The 16,077-nt window shown below is 41.1% G+C and overlaps 1 protein-coding gene across 1 annotated transcript; it reads left to right on the plus strand.

The window, feature by feature from the left end:
- Positions 1-1,168: 1,168 nt before the first annotated feature.
- On the plus strand, positions 1,169-15,033 carry LOC147292884 (uncharacterized). The gene is made up of 6 exons (XM_086230957.1): positions 1,169-1,352; positions 12,114-12,390; positions 12,838-13,098; positions 13,669-13,722; positions 14,104-14,718; positions 15,000-15,033. Exons 1-6 carry the CDS (start codon positions 1,169-1,171, stop codon positions 15,031-15,033), a joined length of 1,425 nt encoding a protein of 474 aa, XP_086087083.1.
- Positions 15,034-16,077: the final 1,044 nt, after the last annotated feature.

The raw sequence follows: 16,077 nt of genomic DNA on the forward strand, positions 1-16,077 counted from the left end.
ATCGTACACTAGTACAATTCCCTGTGGGATCGACCTCGTATTTGTAAGCTTTGCTACTTAGCGATTCGTGCACTTGCGAGTTAACCTAGAGCTCAGAAAAGGTTATTTAATTTGCTCTAGGAAAACATACAACAAGTTTTTGGCGCCGTTGCCGGGGAATTGTTATTTGTGTTGATTGCTAGTTTAATTATCTTTAGTTAAGTCATTTTAGTTAGGTTTTATTTTCTGTTTTTATTTTTGTTTCTCACTGATTTCTCTTGTTTCTAAGGTACAATGGAAGAATCAAATCCGAAGATCACTCCTCTTTCACGCGTAGAAGGCCAAAAGGTGTTGAGTGCGTACAAGGGAAGGCAGAGACTCAATCGGACACCATTAAGGATGAGGTCGACTCTTGTGTCGCCGAGAGGGAGTGAATCTGAAGAAGCATATGAAGAAGAGAAATCAGAAGAGGAAGTCGAGGAGACCCTGCAGTCGAAAGCCTCTCAAATGAGAATACCTTTGAGTGATTATTCGTCTCCAACACTTCTAGCTCAACCAACGTGCATTGCTTACTCTCAAATGGAAGTTGATTTTGAACTTTCAAGTGGGACAATCAAACTTCTTCCATCATTTCATGGGTTAGAAGGAGAGGATCCCTACGTGCATATCAAGGAATTTCATGCGATATGCGAGATTGGCAAGCTGAGGGGGTTGAGCGATGATCAAAGAAAGTTAAGGTTTTCCATTCTCTCTTAAAGATAAAGCTAAACAGTGGTTGTTTTCCTTGCAGGTCGCTTCAATTACAACATGGGAGGAACTGGCATCTAAGTTTCTTCTGAGGTTCTATCCAGTTAGCAAGACTATCATTATGAGGAAGCAGATCTTAGGGTTTACACAATCAGAGGACGAAGTGTTTCATGAGAGTTGGGAAAGGTATCAAGAGCTTCTGACTTCGTGTCCGCACCATAATCTTGCCCCGTGGATGCAGATTGAGTATTTTTATGAGGGTCTGTTGGATCAAGATCGTAATATGGTGGATATGACATGTGGAGGAGCACTGAAAAAGAAGACTTTTGAGGAAGCATGGACACTCTTTGACACATTGGCATTGAGTTCACAGCAGTGGAATAGACGAAAAAGAGTGGAAAAGAAATCAGCTATGGAAGCTGAGATATCTGAGCTTAAGCAGATGATGCAGGTTCTGATGGCAAATCAGGAAGCTAGGCCATCACATGGAGAGTCATGTTTCGAGGTTGAAAGAGTTCAAGCTAGACCGAGTGTACAGTCCCCAGTTGAGCAGCGAAGTACTTATTTGGAGGACATGATGGCTGCATTAGCTCAGAGTACAACTTCGATGTCTAATGATACTAAGGGTTCGTTTGGCACTGCTTTTAAAATTGTCAAAAGCGCTTTCAAATTAGTAAAAGCACTTTTGATAGCGTTTGACAAAAATAATTAGAAGTGCTTTTGAGTTATAAAAGCACTTCTAAGGGGTTTTTTGAGAAGCACCTGACAGGTGCTTTCTCAAGAAGCACTTTCAAGTGCTTTTGCATAAATAATTTAGAAATTTTATAAAAATTTATATGTGCTTCTTAACATAAGCGCTTCTTAACATAAGCGCTTCTGATAAAAGCGCTACTAAAAAGTGCTTCTAAGAAGCAGTGCCAAACGGGCCCTAAGACATTTATGAATAAGACTGAGGAGCAATTGAGTGTCACAGCTAAAGCTATCTCGAATTTGGAAGCCCAATTGGAACAAGTGACTTTGACCTTGGACAAAGTGGTAAAGGGTGCACCAATTCAGGATAAGGCCGAAGCAATCACTACTTTGAGAAGTGGGAAAGTGATTGACAACAAAGTGGGCACTACTCAAGATGATAATGCAGGCAATGAGGATGAAGTTGAGATATTAGAGCCTGAACAAGTGGAAAAGTACAAGAGGGATAAAGTTAAGGTTAAGGATGAGGAAGAGGAGGAAAGAAAGAAGCAAGAAAAGCACATTGCTACACGTGCTAGCAAGAAGGCCGAGATTACTTCCTCTATTCCAAGAGCTCCGTTGCCTTTCCCTCAACGTCAAAGGAAGCAGAGTAAGGATGAGCAAGCCAAGGAAATTTTGGAGATGTTTAAGAAGGTGGAAATCAACATTCCTTTGCTTGATGCTATTCAGCAGATTCCTAAGTATGCCAAGTTCTTGAAGGAATTGTGCACACACAAGAGAAAATTCAAAGAACATGAACAGGTGTGTCTAAGTGAAGAAGTCAGTGCTGTTTTGCAAAGAAAGTTGCGCCCAAGTTGAAGGACCCTGGCAGTTTTACGATTCCTTGTTTGGTTGGGGATCATAAGTTTGAGAAGGCATTGCTGGATTTGGGAGCAAGTATAAATTTGATGCCGTATTTAGTTTTCGCACAGTTGGGCATAAGAGATCTTAAACCTACTAGTGTTACTCTTCAATTGGCAGATCGTTCAGTAAAGGTTCCGAAAGGTGTGGTTGAAGATGTGCTGGTTCGGGTTGCAGATTTGATCATGCCCGCTGATTTTATCATTCTTGAAATGGAGGATACCCCAATTAGAGGGAATGAGCTACCGATCATATTGGGAAGACCGTTCATGGCCACAGCGAAATGAAGTTGACAATGTCTGTACTTGGTGAAACGGTTGAGTTTGATGTTTTTGGTGAAATGAAGTATCCAAAGGAGGAGGATGATTGCCTAAGGATTGATAGTTTGGACCCATTGGTTGAGGAAGTGGGCGAAACTAATCTTGCAGAAGATACTGATGAGTGTGCATTTTGCATCACTTTATGATACTAATTCCTTAACCTAGAGTGTTAGAACTCGCTATTTCGTGTGTCTTGTCTTGTTTTTGCGTTTTCAGGTCAAATGAAGCAGAAATGAGAAAAAGAATCAAATAAAGCCATTTTGGGACATTTCCTGGTCAAACCAGGAAAACGAGTGAAATCCTGGTCAAACCAGGAAAAGTGCAGAAATCCTAGTCAAATGAGGATTCCTAGTCACACTAGGAAACATCAAGTCCAGAACCATCATTGCGGAGCTAGAAATGTGAAATCCTGATTCGAACAGGAAATCCTGGTTGAACTAGGAAACCTAACCCAACTAGGGAAAGGAGTCCTAGTGACACTAGGAGACCCCAGGGGCAATATGGTCATTACGAGAAGTCGAAACGGATAAGGAATCTCTCATTTTCAAGAAATCCTAGTTGCACCAGGAAATGTTTTTCAAGGTTCCAGAAGCTTCCAGAAGGTGGTGGACATCCATGGAAATGAATGGACGGAAGAAATGAATTTGAATTCAAATGGAAATGAGGGGCAAAATGGGAAGTCAAAAGTGGAAGGCCCATGGGCCCTAGGGATGCCGAACCAAGTGGGCCATGCATGCACATGCATGGGCCCAAACCCTAGCAGCCCAAAAGCCACACGCAAGGGGGTAGATGGCAGCCATGCATGCGTATGCATGCCATGCAAACCCTAGCAAGACAAGGGGCCATGCGCAAGCCCAAGGTGACAAGCCCAAGATGGAAGCCCATGGAGTGAAACCCTAGCCCATCTTGTACAAGCAACTGAAGCCCAACATGCAAGCCCAAAGCCCAAGACTACCAGCCCATGCGCCAAGGAGGGACCCTAGCTAGGCTAGGCGTGAGCCACTTAAGCCCAAAGGGAGCAGCCCATGCCGCAAGCCCAAGGTGCAGCCAGCCCTAGCTGATGCCGCAAGGAACTAGGAGAGCAAACCCTAGCCAGCCGCAACTTCCTCTTCCTTGCCTCTCAAGGAAGGCTTCTCCTATTTAAACCCCCTCATTCAGACTTTTAGAGACACCTTTTTCTCTCCTCCTCCAGCCGAAATCACTCTCCCCCTCCAAGTTTTATTTTTCTGTTTTAGGGTTTTAGTTTCAGACTTTTATTTTCTTGTAAGGTGAGCCGAATTCAGAGAGAGGTTTAGAGAGAGGGTGGCGTGACAAGTGAGAGGGAAGTACCACCTGCTGCCGCAAGCCCAAGCTCACCTTGCCGTGAGCCAATTGCTTGTGCTAGGTGCCTCCTTCTTCCTCTCTCCTTGCCGCAGCCCCCATTTGTTGCACCTCTGATTTTTGTTTTCTTTTTCCTTCTAGTTTCTATTCTTATTGTTGGATTGTGCTACTGGTTTTATTTAATTAATTTGCTGGTTTTATTTAGTTGTCTTTTTATTTCTTTTAGAGCTTTGGTTCTGATTTTAGTTAATTGTTTAAGTTTATGCAATTTAATTGATGTAATCTAATTTAATTGTTTAGTTGTTTCAGTTACTTTATGTTTCTGATTTCATTTAATTTATGCACTTTAAATTAGTTGTTTAGTTTATGTTCTTAAGTTTGTTTAATTCGCGTTTCTGATTTCCTTTTGCAAGCATGAATTGGGATTTCATTTATTTGTTGCTGTTTTGTTTCTTTTATTTGTTTTATTTAATTATGTAGGTTAGTTATTCTATCTTGCATGTTAGTTGTAGGTTGATTAATGGATTCGTATGCTTTAACAAATCGTTTATCCGTCTCTTGGTCTGTTAGTTTGATGTTTGCGCATATTAAATTTCCACTATCTATTAGAACCCCCGTCACTAGTTGTTTGCATCCTTTGACTGGCCACCTTAGGGTAATTGCATCTAGTTTATCCGTTAGGTTTAGCTGTGAAATAGTCAAAGACACTAAACCACAAGTAACAAGGGAATAAGGGATTATTCTTGGTAGTGGGGTTGGGCGACCTCTATAAGGAAATAGTCAAAGCTTATATGTTGTGCATGTTTGACGTTCTCATAAAACTTAATGACTCCTGCATGGGTAACAGCTGCCCTAGCTTGAACTAGGGAACATGTAGGTTAACTAGCTAAGGAAGGCCCAAGAAGCTCTTAGTTTATGCATTAGGAGAACAATGGCGAGAAAGTAACTAGCCAAACCTTTTTAGCTGTCAAACTTTAATATGTTGTGTTCAAATTAACTGTCATTAGCCTTGGATGGTTATTGCATGCTTATCTGATTTGAAACTGAAAATTAACATTGCAAGATAGAATAAAGTGTGTGTGCGTGTGGTGATGTGTGCGTGTGTTTCCATCTTTCAAAACCCCCCATTTAGTTATTCTAGTGATTATTTGCACTGATTTGTTGTATATTAACCATTCCCTGTGGGATCGACCTCGTGCTTGTACGCTTTGCTACTGATGCGATTCGTGCACTTGCGAGTAAACTTAGAATGAGGTAATTGTTTATTTTGTTCTAAGAAAACACATCAACAAGTTTTTGGCGCCGTTGCCGGGGAATGGTGTCTAATATCAATGAATTGGTGTAATTAGTCATTAGAATTAGGTTATATTAGTTAGATTTCAGTTTTTGCTAATTTTTACTTTTTAATAAATGCCATGCCTTTATATGCATTCTTTCTACTGATTGTGTGTTTTTCTCTTGATTAGGTGTGTTTTATGAACCCTGAACTTGTTGCTAGGTTGGAGAGGCTCAAGGACGAAGCTTTAGGTGCATCACAAGTCAGCCCGCAACCTAGTGCATCAGATTCGAGTAGTGAAGAGACTGAGAGTGTCGACATGGCTGAAGCAAACGAGATAGTGCCGCAGCCCCTGAGCCACTTTTCAGCGCCTTCGCTGCCCACTCAACCATCGTGCATTCGGTATGCCACCATAGCCACTGATTTCGAAATCAAGAGTGGTCAGATTCACTTGTTGCCGAGCTAGCATGGGCTGAATGGGGAGGATCTGATCCATTTCTTGAAGGAGTTTTCCGGGGTTTGTGAAGCCGCACAATTGAGGGGCCTGAACGCCGATCAGTACAGTTTGAGGATGTTCCCTTTTGCGCTTAAGGACAAGGCAAAGAGGTGGTTGTATTCGCTGCCCAGTGGTTCCATTTCGACATGGGATGATCTTTCGAGCAAGTTGTTGAACAAGTTCTATTCCATTTCCAAGACTAATTCGATTCGGAAGGAGATCCTTGGATTTGTGCAGAAGGCGGACGAGCCATTCCATGAGACTTGGGACAGATTCAATGAGTTACTTACTAGCTGCCCACACCATAACCTATCTCCTTGGTATGTGATTTGCTGTTTTTATCAAGGATTGTTGGAGAGAGACCAAGCCAAGGTGGATTCGGCATGTGGTGGTGCATTCATGTCCAAAACGGAGGATGAGGCTACAGAATTGTTTGAGTCGCTTTCTTTGAGTTCTCAACAATGGGATTCCAATCGTGCAAGAGGAGAACCAAAGAGAGGGTTATATGAGGTGGCTGATGTGCCAAACACCATGGAGGGACAGATTATGGAAATCAAGACTATGGTGCAGAAGTTATCTTTGGCTCAAGAGAAGATGATGAGTGTGCAAGGACAAGGGGGTGACGTGGAACAAGTGAACCAGGTTGGGAGCTATCCTAGGGTGCCGTATGACCCATATTCCAACACTTACAACCCTGGATGGAAGAACAACCCCAATTTCAGGTGGAGCAACAACAATGGACAGCAAGCTAGTGGGAGCACCAACAAGCCGTATGTGCACCCTAATGCCGAGAGGTCTAGTTTGGAGGACAAGATTGCTCAGATTGCTCAAAGCACCACTTCCCTTGCCCAAAGCACCAATGCCTTCATGAACCGTACCGAGCAGCAGATGCAAGCCAATTCGAAGGCTATTGCACACTTGGAGAGTCAAATGGGTCAGATTGCCACTACTTTGGGTCAGAGAGAGAAGGGAAAGTTGCCAAGTCAGCCCATCGTCAACCCGAAGAATGAGGAGCATGTAAATGCTATTTTGAGGACTACTGCAAGAAAGAGAGTTAGAGTGGTCAAAACTAAGGAAGGGATTGAGATCAGTGATAGTGAGGAAGAGGAGGATCCAGAAATGATAGAGGAGAAAGCTGATACACGTGTGATTCCCCTCATTCCGGACATTGACATCACCAAATTTCCAGCAACCATGAGGGAATTGAAGTCTATTGAGAAGAAGGTTGAGGAGCAAGGGCATAGTCACAACGTTCCTAGGGAGATTTGTGGTCATCTCTTTGCATCTTTTCCAAGCAAGAAGAAGGATCCGGGCTCGTTGGTCATACCATGCAGCATAGGGGAGCATAAGATCACCAATGCCTTAGTTGACAGTGGTTCAGCTATAAATGTCATGCCGCTGGTTGTGTTCGAGAGGCTTGGATTTAAGGAGGCTGATTTGCAACCATTTGACGTGGACATTCGCTTCGCCAACTCTTCAGCCCAAAAAGCTTGTGGTTTGCTTGTGGATGTTTTGGTTAAATGTCGTAAATTACTAATTCCCTCTGATTTCATAGTGCTAGATGTGCCGACAATTCCGGGCGACGTCTCTATTATTCTTGGGAGACCATTTTTGTGCACCTCTAACATGGAGTACAAAGCATTGGAGAGCGCCATGACGATTCGGTACTACACCAAGCAAGAGCTGTATGTGCTCACTTCCGAGATGCCAGAAAACGAGGAGATCACTTTTTATGGCGAGGAGAAGTCAGAGATGGAGAGCTTCTTCAGTTCGTTCCTAGGGAATGCCGAGAGTAGCAATGGCAAAAAGAGGAAGAGGAAAGGACGCAAGTAAAGGAGATGGCAATGTCAGGGCTGAAGACAGAAAAACAAGCGCTTATTGGGAGGCAACCCAAGTTTTTGTTTCGAATAATGGAGGAGAAGTCATTGAGGACCAAGGAGGCCGCGCCTACCCTTGGAGTGTCCACGCTTGCGTATGCAAGTAAACAGTTTCTTTATTTCGCTTCATAAGACAATTTTTCATTTTGGTGTGTTTATTTGGTTTTGGATGTTTGCAATTTCCCGTTTCGCTTAATTTGATCATTCTTGCATTTATTTCATATACATTGAGGGCAATGTATCATTTAAGTGTGGGGGGAAGGGCAATTGTCATTTGTTAGTGTTTTTAGGTTAGAACAAGTGTTTAGGGTGTTTTAAGTGTTTTTGAGTGTTTTTAGAAAAAGAAAAAAAATTTTCGTTTTTAGTGTTTTTAGGTGTTTTCAGGTTAGGAAAAAAACTTTTTCTTTTGTTTTTAAACTTAGGGTGTCAAAACCCACATCAAAATGCACGTTTTCGTTAGATCTCATTCACCTTAGTGATGGATGTGATTCTTTTGAAGTGTGCGACATTGTTTTAAAAACAAAAATTTTTTGAGTCATTTTGGTTGTTTCAGGTCGTTTTGAGTCCCCAACTAATTGATTCGAGTGTGCATGATTGTTATGAGCATGTTTTAGTATTGTCTGTATATTTGGTGTTCTTTTCATTCTAATAGTGTTCCATAACATATCTTGCAATTCTATGTCATTTGGCCTTGTTGATATGAATTTAGGTTGTGATTAGCATTACTAATGATTATATGCATAATAGAGTAGACTTGCATGACCTAAGTGAGCTTTTGAGCCCTGTTCTTCAATTCTTGAGTGTTGCGCGCCACTCTGATTCTATCATTGTCATATAAGTCGTTGTTTTGATCTCATTGTCTTTCATTTGGTCATTTGCTTGGAATATGCATAATCTTGAATCAATGAGCTAGAACTCTTTTCTTGTGTACACAAAGCATGCCGTATTTGCATAACTCTTGAGAAATGAATTTAGGCCCTGTTTGTGTACCCCATAGCCTGAAAGCCTACCCATTACATGTTTTATCCTTAGTTACCCATTTTGAGCCTTTTAAGCCGTTTTCTATGTTACCCCATACCAAACCCTAAGTTTGGGGGTGTACCACCCCTTTTACCCGTTTTACCCTTTTTATGGTGTAGCAAGTTGTTTATATGTTGATTGAGGTGAAAAAGAAGTGAAAATGCATAGCTTGTACAAAAAAGTGTCAAAAAAGTATGTATACCGTACCCAAAGAAAAGAAAAAGAAAAGAAATCAAAGAAAAGAGATGGGACGGTTTCAAAAGAAAAAAAAAAAAAAGAAAAAAAGAAAGAGTGAGCAAAAAGAACTCAAGTTAAGCTATGAAGTGCAAAGAAGCAAAGTGTACCTCAGAATGTTCTATTGGTGCTTGCAATTCCATGAAATTAGCCCTTTGTGTTTTCCTTTTCATTTCAATACTCTATCCTAGCCTAAGCCTTCATTATAACCCTATTAAAGCCCTAGCTGATCTCAAGAGTGTGTATTATACTTATGTGGAGTCTATTTAAGAAGGGAGCCTATGGCTATTAATTCTATTTCAAGCATTTGTATTCCTTTCATGAGATCAGTATTTCTTTCTAAAATGTGCCTTTATTTCATGTACATATGTGAGCTAATTGTTTTTGTTACATATTTCCTCTCACATATACTTTTAAGTGCACATATCAACCCAATTCTTGAGTGTTTATCATTGAGAGTATGCCATAGTGAGGATTGGAGTTGAATCTATTATGTATGTATTGATTTAGTCTTGTTTGTCTAATACTTGGATTTGTGTCAAGGATGGCCTATATGACAATAGAGGAGCAAGGTGTGTTATTTGAAATGTTATTAGAATTTGACGAATACAATTTATTTGCCTTGCTTTCTTATGTGATTAATGGTTGTGCGCATGAATTCAGTTGTTGGGATGTTGGAGTCAGTCTTGAGTCTTTTCTTTCCTTTATTTGCTCGAGGACTAGCAAAATCTAATTTTGGGGGTGTGATGAGTGTGCATTTTGCATCACTTTATGATACTAATTCCTTAACCTAGAGTGTTAGAACTCGCTATTTCGTGTTTCTTGTCTTGTTTTTGCGTTTTCAGGTCAAATGAAGCAGAAATGAGAAAAAGAAGCAAATGGAGCCATTTTGGGACATTTCCTGGTCAAACCAGGAAAACGAGTGAAATCCTGGTCAAACCAGGAAAAGTGCAGAAATCCTAGTCAAATGAGGATTCCTAGTCACACTAGGAAACATCAAGTCCAGAACCATCATTGCGGAGCCAGAAATGTGAAATCCTGATTCGAACAGGAAATCCTGGTTGAACTAGGAAACCTAACCCAACTAGGGAAAGGAGTCCGAGTGACACTAGGAGACCCCAGGGGCAATATGGTCATTACGAGAAGTCGAAACGGATAAGGAATCTCTCATTTTCAAGAAATCCTAGTTGCACCAGGAAATGTTTTTCAAGGTTCTAGAGGCTTCCAGAAGGTGGTGGACATCCATGGAAATGAATGGAGGGAAGAAATGAATTTGAATTCAAATGGAAATGAGGGGCAAAATGGGAAGTCAAAAGTGGAAGGCCCATGGGCCCTAGGGATGCCGAACCAAGTGGGCCATGCATGCACATGCATGGGCCCAAACCCTAGCAGTCCAAAAGCCACACGCAAGGGGGTAGATGGCAGCCATGCATGCGTATGCATGCCATGCAAACCCTAGCAAGACAAGGGGCCATGCGCAAGCCCAAGGTGACAAGCCCAAGATGGAAGCCCATGGAGTGAAACCCTAGCCCATCTTGTACAAGCAACTGAAGCCCAACATGGAAGCCCAACATGCAAGCCCAAAGCCCAAGACTACCAGCCCATGCGCCAAGGAGGGACCCTAGCTAGGCTAGGCGTGAGCCACTTAAGCCCAAAGGGGGCAGCCCATGCCGCAAGCCCAAGGTGCAGCCAGCCCTAGCTGATGCCGCAAGGAACTAGGAGAGCAAACCCTAGCCAGCCGCAACTTCCTCTTCCTTGCCTCTCAAGGAAGGCTTCTCCTATTTAAACCCCCTCATTCAGACTTTTAGAGACACCTTTTTCTCTCCTCCTCCAGCCGAAATCACTCTCCCCCTCCTAGTTTTATTTTTCTGTTTTAGGGTTTTAGTTTCAGACTTTTATTTTCTTGTAAGGTGAGCCGAATTCAGAGAGAGGTTTAGAGAGAGGGTGGCGTGACAAGTGAGAGGGAAGTACCACCTGCTGCCGCAAGCCCAAGCTCACCTTGCCGTGAGCCAATTGCTTGTGCTAGGTGCCTCCTTCTTCCTCTCTCCTTGCCGCAGCCCCGATTTGTTGCACCTCTGATTTTTGTTTTCTTTTTCCTTCTAGTTTCTATTCTTATTGTTGGATTGTGCTACTGATTTTATTTAATTAATTTGCTGGTTTTATTTAGTTGTCTTTTTATTTCTTTTAGAGCTTTGGTTCTGATTTTAGTTAATTGTTTAAGTTTATGCAATTTAATTGATGTAATCTAATTTAATTGTTTAGTTGTTTCAATTACTTTATGTTTCTGATTTCATTTAATTTATGCACTTTAAATTAGTTGTTTAGTTTATGTTCTTAAGTTTGTTTAATTCGCGTTTCTGATTTCCTTTTGCAAGCATGAATTGGGATTTCATTTATTTGTTGCTGTTTTGTTTCTTTTATTTGTTTTATTTAATTATGTAGGTTAGTTATTCTATCTTGCATGTTAGTTGTAGGTTGATTAATGGATTCGTATGCTTTAACAAATCGTTTATCCGTCTCTTGGTCTGTTAGTTTGATGTTTGCGCATATTAAATTTCCACTATCTATTAGAACCCCCGTCACTAGTTGTTTGCATCCTTTGACTGGCCACCTTAGGGTAATTGCATCTAGTTTATCCGTTAGGTTTAGCTGTGAAATAGTCAAAGACACTAAACCACAAGTAACAAGGGAATAAGGGATTATTCTTGGTAGTGGGGTTGGGCGACCTCTATAAGGAAATAGTCAAAGCTTATATGTTGTGCATGTTTGACATTCTCATAAAACTTAATGACTCCTGCATGGGTAACAGCTGCCCTAGCTTGAACTAGGGAACATGTAGGTTAACTAGCTAAGGAAGGCCCAAGAAGCTCTTAGTTTATGCATTAGGAGAACAATGGCGAGAAAGTAACTAGCCAAACCTTTTTAGCTGTCAAACTTTAATATGTTGTGTTCAAATTAACTGTCATTAGCCTTGGATGGTTATTGCATGCTTATCTGATTTGAAACTGAAAATTAACATTGCAAGATAGAATAAAGTGTGTGTGCGTGTGGTGATGTGTGCGTGTGTTTCCATCTTTCAAAACCCCCCATTTAGTTATTCTAGTGATTATTTGCACTGATTTGTTGTATATTAACCATTCCCTGTGGGATCGACCTCGTGCTTGTACGCTTTGCTACTGATGCGATTCGTGCACTTGCGAGTAAACTTAGAATGAGGTAATTGTTTATTTTGTTCTAATAAAACACATCAACAGATACATTGGAGGTTGCTTTGGGAGCACTCGAGTCTAGTGAGCTGGATGAAAACGTGGAAACAACTCCTATACGTTTGGAGGGCAACCGACCTCTCAGGAATAAGTGGTTTAACCAGTTTGAAATGCTAGTACCCACTAATCAGAAGACACTTCCATCTATTGAGCAAGCACCTAAGTTGGAGCTGAAACCGTTACCAGAGCATTTGAAATATGCATTTTTGGGAGAGAATGAGACCTTGCCTGTGATTATTGCAGCTAATTTGAGTGCAAGCGAGGAAGAAAGACTCTTGAGAATTCTGAAGGAAAATCGGTTAGCATTGGGATGGACCATAGCCGATATCAAGGGGATCTCACCCACAGTGTGTATGCACAGAATTTTACTTGAGGAGGAATCCAAGCCTACTCGTGATGCCCAAAGAAGACTGAATCCAACTCTGAAGGAAGTTGTGCGTAATGAGGTAATCAAATTGTTGGATGTTGGTATTATTTATCCTATTAGTGATTCAAAGTGGGTTAGTCCTGTTCAAGTAGTGCCAAAGAAAAGTGGTATTACTGTGGTGAAGAATGAGCATAATGAGTTGGTTCCCCAAAGGACGCAAACCGGTTGGGGTGTCTGTATTGATTATCGAAAGCTTAACACCGCAACAAGGAAGCATCATTTCCCTTTGCCATTTATCGACCAGATGTTGGAAAGGTTGGCCGGTCATAGTCACTATTGCTTTTTGGATGGGTATAGTGGGTATAATCAGATTGCTATTGCACCCGAGGATCAAGAGAAGACCACGTTCACATGTCCATTTGGTACGTTTGCTTATAGGAGGATGCCATTCGGATTGTGCAATGCGCCTGCAACATTTCAGAGATGCATGATGTCTATTTTCTCTGACATGGTGGAACGAATCATTGAGGTATTTATGGATGATTTTTCTGTTTTTGGTTCGTCTTTTGATGCATGTCTGGATAACTTGTCTTTAGTTCTGAAAAGATGTCAAGAAGCCAATCTAGTGCTTAATTGGGAGAAATGTCACTTCATGGTTCAACAAGGGATAGTATTGGGTCATGTGATTTCAAAGGAGGGCATACAAGTTGATAAGGCCAAGATTGATGTGATACAGAGATTGCCGCCTCCATCGAGTGTTAAGGAAGTAAGAAGTTTCCTAGGCCATGCTGGGTTTTATAGGAGGTTCATCAAGGATTTTTCCAAGATCTCTAGGCCTTTGTGCACCTTATTGCAAAAAGAGGTGAATTTCGAGTTTAATGAGGATTGTTTGGTTGCATTTAACAAGTTGAAGAAGCTACTCACTTCTGCTCCAATCATTATGCCACCCGATTGGAACTTGCCGTTTGAGCTCATGTGTGATGCAAGTGACTATGCTGTTGGAGCAGTTTTGGGTCAGAGAGTCGATAAGCTGCCACATGTGATTTATTATGCAAGCAGGACTCTGAATGATGCACAGATGAACTATTCTACTACAGAGAAGGAGTTGCTTGCTGTGATCTTTGCTTTGGAGAAATTTAGAAGTTATTTGATTGGGTCTAAGATCATCATCTACACGGATCATGCCGCTCTCAAGTATCTGCTGAATAAGAAAGATGCCAAGCCGAGGTTGATTAGATGGACTCTGTTGCTACAGGAATTCGATATTGAGATCAAGGATAAGAAAGGTTGTGAGAATGTGGTAGCAGACCATTTGAGTAGACTCGTCAATGAGGAACAGTCTGAAGAGGACACACTACCGTTACGAGAGTCATTCCCGGACGAGCAGCTTTTCGCCATTCTGACTACTCCATGGTATGCTGACATAGCTAATTATTTAGCAAGTGTAGTGTTGCCCAATGATCTGACACACTACCAAAGGAAGAAGTTTTTGCATGATGTCAGACAGTATGTGTGGGATGATCCTTATTTGTTCAAATATGGGTCAGATCAGTTGATAAGACGATGTGTACCGGAATTGGAGCAGAGGAATATTGAGATGTGTCATTCTAAAGAATGTGGAGGCCGTGGTGGAGGGACTAAGACCGCTTACAAGATTCTTCAAGCAGGTTTCTTTTGGCCAACTATCTTTCATGATTGTCATCAGTTTTACCTCACATGCGATAGATGTCAGAAGATGGGAAATATTTCTGCTCGTGATCAGATGCCGCTGAACTTTATGTTGGAAGTTGAGATCTTTGATGTTTGGGGTATAGATTTCATGGGACCATTTCCATCTTCCTTTGGATACGAGTACATTCTGGTTGGAGTTGATTATGTGTCTAAGTGGGTGGAAGCTGTCGCTTGTAGGACTAATGATGCTCGAGTGGTCTTGAATTTCCTTAAGACCAATATCTTTGCACGATTTGGTACCCCGAGAGCCATCATTAGTGATGGGGGATCGCATTTTTGCAATAAGTTGTTTGAGGCAGTGATGAAGAAATATGGAATAAGGCATAAAGTGGCTACTCCCTACCATCCTCAGACGAGTGGACAAGTGGAAATATCGAATCGTGAGATCAAGTTCATTTTGGAAAGAACAGTGCTCGCCAATAGGAAGGATTGGTCTACCAAGCTTAGTGACGGATTATGGGCTTATCGCACCGCTTACAAGACACCCATTGGAATGTCTCCGTTTCGACTGATCTATGGGAAAGCTTGTCATTTACCAGTTGAGCTTGAGCATAAGGCATATTGGGCGATTAAGAAGTTCAATTTTGATATTCATGCCGCTGGTGAGAAAAGGAAGTTGCAGCTTAGTGAGCTGGAGGAAATACATTTCGCATATGAGAATGCTAAGTTGTACAAGGAAAGGACCAAGAGGTACCATGATAAGAAGCTACGCCCAAGAGAATTCTTTGTTGGAGGGAAGGTGTTATTATACGATACAAGATTACGTCTCTTCCCAGGCAAGTTACGTTCAAGATGGACCGGACCTTATGAGGTGATTAGAGTGTTTCCTTATGGTACAGTTGAAATCCAGAATCCGAAGAATGGGAACATATTTAAGGTCAATGGTCATCGTGTGAAACCTTTCCTTGAACCTGATTTTGAGCTGAACCAAGAGAAAATTGATTTCTAGTACAAGACTAGGTCTGGCTGAAGACGTGAAACTTAGCGCTTCTTGGGAGGCAACCCAAGGGATGGATGACGGCGAGGGAGTGATTTTGTACATATGCGTGGGCAAGCCATTTTCACATCAGCCAAGGTACGTTTTCACCCTCTCTTTGCTCCGTTCATTAAGTTTTGATGTTTTTCCCTTCCTCTTTTCATTACATTGTGCATTACATTTGTCATTCATTTAAACATTGAGGACAATGTTTCTTTCAAGTTTGGGGGTGGGGAATGCAATGCATTTTTAGTTTTTAGTGTGAAAAAAAAAAAAAAAAAAAAAAAAATTTTACTTTTGTTGTAAATTAGAGGTATCAAACCCACATTAAAATGCATCTGTTCTTAAGATTTCATTCACCGTAGTGATGGATTCGAATCTTTAGAAGCATGCAACAGTATTTTTGAGTGTTTTTGTTTGTTTTAAGTCTTGAGTCCCCAACTAATTGATTTCATTATGTATGGTATTTTGAACATGTCTAGCTTGTATATATAGTATGTATTCTTCTTTATCTAGTATTGTTTCGTAACATGCTTTACAACTCTATGGACTTGTGGCCTTGTTTTCATGAGCTTAAGTGATGACTTGCATGCTTAGAGATGCATATACTTAATAGAGTAGACTTGTATGACCTAAGTGAGCTTTTTAGCCCTGTACTTCAATTCTTGAGTGTTAACGTTACTCTAATATTTTCTTGTCATATAAAGTCGTTGTGATCTCATTATTCTCTATTTTGATTAGGTACTTGGAATATAATTGTGAATTAAAGAGCTAGAACTTCTCTCTTATTCTATACAAAGCATGAATATAACTACATAAATCTTAGGAGATGATATTAGGCCTTGTTTGTTTTTAACCCATAGCCTAAAGCCTACCCT

This window comes from Dryas octopetala, chromosome 2 (genome assembly GCF_963921425.1).
Source record: "Dryas octopetala chromosome 2, drDryOcto1.1, whole genome shotgun sequence".
Lineage (NCBI taxonomy): Eukaryota > Viridiplantae > Streptophyta > Magnoliopsida > Rosales > Rosaceae > Dryas > Dryas octopetala.